At 38.4% G+C, this 3,832-nt stretch overlaps 1 protein-coding gene across 1 annotated transcript in view; it reads left to right on the top strand.

Annotated features, from left to right (window-relative positions):
* The first annotated feature begins 2,340 nt into the window (after window positions 1-2,340).
* CARS (cysteinyl-tRNA synthetase) overlaps window positions 2,341-3,832 on the top strand; it is a 33,113-nt gene continuing 31,621 nt past the window's right edge. Inside the window, 2 exon segments of the mRNA XM_019474540.1 lie at window positions 2,341-2,387; window positions 2,389-2,642. Coding sequence (XP_019330085.1) covers window positions 2,341-2,387; window positions 2,389-2,642 — 301 coding nt within the window.

Raw genomic sequence — 3,832 nt, 5'->3', positions numbered from 1 at the left:
CAGCTGCTCAGGTGTGTTCATGCTGTATTGCACTTGCTGTGGTGTGCAGTCATGGATGTGAGTTTGGGCTGAATTTGAGTCAGTGATCAGTCTCAACATAAAGACATCCTCCTGTTAGACCCCCTGGGCTAACTGGTTTCTTTGATGTATTACACTTTCAAGTCTGCTGTTGCTCTTGCAACAAGACGTAATGTCAAACTTTATAATTTCAAGTATTAATGTACGTACCAAGATTGTTCAAAGTAATTTTGGCTGCTCTGCCTATCAGGGCTGAGCTGGTACTGACATTCACAGGCAGTATTTGCCATCTCTCCTCACCAAAATTAACTTCGAGTTCTGTCATCTTTGTTGTATTTGTGTGTAAGTTGGTGCAACTTCCCTTTTAGATTGGTTTACAGATGTGGTTGGAAAGCACTTACATTGTTTCAGATACACTGACTTGCTTCCCATTAGCAGCCTGGTGTGTGAATAATGGTCATAATAACCCTAATAATACTTTGCAAATTGAGTGTTGCTTTCCTTGCAATAGATCTTTAAAGATCTTTTCTTTGAGATATAGTTTCATTTCTACACAGATCATTCCTGTAATACTTTTTTTTTGGCCTTCTCCCTCATATGATTCATGGATACAAAATTCACATTCAAGGAAGACATATGTCTTAGGTTTCCATAGTTAATGAACGTAACTATTTCATGTGTATGAACATGTGAAGTTCTATGATGATAAACATCAGTAAATATTTAAGAGCCTGAAAAGTTTATAGTAAAATTAACTATGTGAGCCGAAGCTGAATCCCATTCAGCTGGGTAAGGCAAGCCCATAAGGTCTAGTTATGAACCATTACTTACTTGTTATTCCTTATATATACTGAACAATTACATGGATAGCCCTTGAGAAGGGTTGAGACTTTACATGAATCTGACTTTGCTTTCGTGCATGAGTTTTAAATATCTTTTGTGACCCTTGATTTTTTTTTTAGATTATTTTTTTAATCACTGATCTTTTTTATTAGTTCTGCTGTTGTGCCACTATATCTCACTTGCACTCAAAAGAGTCAAACACAAACGTACTTGGTATCTAGCTGCCATTTCCCTGTCATCCTGAGTTCCTGTAGAATATTTTAATAATTGATTTCCATATAGGAAATTAGCTGCTCATAAAGTCTTAACTGATGATATTTGGAAAAAACTTTTCAGTTCTGCAGTTCCTCACATCCTCTCCTAGCCTTCGCTTCCCCATCTCATTTCATCCTTCCCTTTCCAAGAGCGTTGGTCTATGAGCACCTCCACTGCTTTGGGAACTACTCGTGCAGAAGATGTTAGTACAAGCGTAAGAAGCAACACCTGTGGCAGTGGCCTCTCTCGGGGTTTGGGAGCAGGGACAGGTGTTATCATACTGCCTCTCTCACTTTATTGCGCCATGACCTTGACTACATCTTAAATTACCTTCTTGGCTGACTACCTAAGCAGGATATCAACTTAATGTTTATACAGTACTTTGAACATGAACAGAGTTACAAATGTTGAACCGTTGCAGGAAAATATGAATGTTAGGTTTACCTAATGTCAGCACTAGCCCAGATGCCGTAACCTCCACAGTGCTTTGTACCCGCTGGCTTGCACAGGGCTTACTGTGAGCATCCCCACCAAGTCACAGAACCCTTCCGCTGCTTCCTCCCTGTCCCTACATTTGTAAAGGTGAAACATAATTGAACCTACTTTGCCTGTATAGCAAATAAATCATGGTATTAAAAAATTGTGAGGGAGGAGCATGATCTAATATCCTTTCTGTTTATTTGTGTAGATCTTACTAATTTTAAATATTATTCATATGTCTGAGGAGAGAAAGTGGTATAGAAGTATGGAAATGTACAGCAACAGCTTAAGTTTTGAACTGTTAGAGCAAGTAGGAGTAACGGAGCATCATGCTGGGAGCTTGCATGCAGGCACCAGTCCTGCAAAGATTTAAGGATATGCTCAACTTCAGTAGACGAATTCACAGCCTATCCACAGTGTATAAAATTAATCGTATTAAATATTTGCAGTATGAGTGTTTTAGCAGCGTGGAAAAGAGTGACTGCTTAGGTTTGCTGTGTGTGAAAAATTTTCTCCAATTTCAAGAAGGTAATTCTTCTACATGAAAAGGACCTGTGCTTTTGTCCTTATTACTCTTTGTAAGGATGTCTCCAAAAAACTTGTCACAGCATGAACATAATCCTATTAATAGGAAATATATAGTTATTCAGTAGCTTGTATTAAATATATTTTTCTCAAATTTCTTGTCAGTTGCCAGAGCTAATTTAGAGGGGGAAATGTATAGTATAAGGATATATTTTGGTCATGGGATCTCCTTCTTCTTTTAATGCTGACCAAATGTCCTGTGCCTCTCTTTACAGCTTCCAGCTACAGTTTTATTCTGAGCATTAGTGAAGAGGAAGCCAGGGTGAAGGCTTTGAACGAGTACCTGAGCACTCGTAGTTATATCCAGGGGTTCACATTTTCACATGCAGATGTGGAGGTATTCAGAAAGTTTTCGGGGCCACCTGTGGACCAGTATATCCATGTTGTCCGGTGGTACAGACACATAGAAGCAATCTATGATGGCAGCAGTGAAAAAAATGAGCCTTGTAAACTTCAAACAAGTGAGTAATACGAAACTGGCGGGCAGGTTATAGACTAGCTGACATTGTATTGGTTTTTTATTGCTGAGAATTTCTAGAAGTTCCCTTTCATACTCTCTTGCACACTTTAAAATTTACCGTATCAACTTGTATTCAAGGTCATGAAATTCTTTTTGCATACAGTTACTACGTAATTGATAGATCCTGACCTATTTGAATGTTAAAGCTCTGTTTCCACATTTCTTTGATTTTAAAATTCCTCAGTATACAGAATTTGATCATGTGTATTTTCTTTAAAAAGCTAGCCACTGGATTGTAAAAGAATATGTGGGTTTTGGCTTGTTCCCTAAAATATCAGGATTTGCTCAGTCCACTTTTTTTCCCTGCAAGGGTATCCAAATAGTTGTTGTATAATATACAAATTCATAATAAAGTAAACTGAATACTGCCTCTTACGATTGTTATTAACACTGAATTTCAAAAAGAATGTTTGGGGTTCTTTTTTAACCCTGGTAATTTAGGCATTGCTGATGATTTGAGGAAATACTAACTTGTTAATCTAGGTCATTGTGTAAGCACGGCTGCTGGCATTTTTGGGAGCTGCATCACTCTCCTGGGTTGTTTTCCAATGAGGTAGTCTAATTTAATTGCTTTATAGTGAGATCGTTGCTCAGGGAGTCATGAAATAATTAATAATAATAACACAGAGCTGTTGTATAGTGCTTGCAATATGAATGCATAATGTCTGTCATTTTTGCTGATAGTTGTTGACTAATATTACTCCAATGCCATCTTCTCACAACCTTTCATCATATGTGTTCTCAATTCCTAGCAGACCAGCAGTTAAAATCAGACTGCTGTGAGTAGATTCTGTATGTGTGTGTGTGTGTGCCTGCATGCGTTTGTGCTGGTTATTGATTTATTTTCAGCAGTGAAGACATCTCAGCTGTACTGCTGGCTCTGATAGCAGATTTAATGCCAGTAACTACAGGCTGCAGACTTTCATGGATCAGGGTGGAGCAGTAAGAGAAAAGGTTTCTGTTTTCCTGTCCGTGAAATCTTTAATGTTAAGCCTCTCTTTCTGAAGGGTTATGTCTTGTTATCTTTGTGATCTGTGCATATGTATCAGAAGTCCTGAAATGCTGTTCTGCAGTGTTGTCGTGGTTTAACCCCAGCTGGCAACTAAGCACCACACAGCCGCTCACTCACTC

Source organism: Aptenodytes forsteri, unplaced genomic scaffold (assembly GCF_000699145.1).
Source record: "Aptenodytes forsteri isolate BGI_AS27 unplaced genomic scaffold, ASM69914v1 Scaffold8, whole genome shotgun sequence".
Classification (NCBI taxonomy): domain Eukaryota; kingdom Metazoa; phylum Chordata; class Aves; order Sphenisciformes; family Spheniscidae; genus Aptenodytes; species Aptenodytes forsteri.
This window is presented reverse-complemented; position numbering and strand designations above follow the sequence as displayed.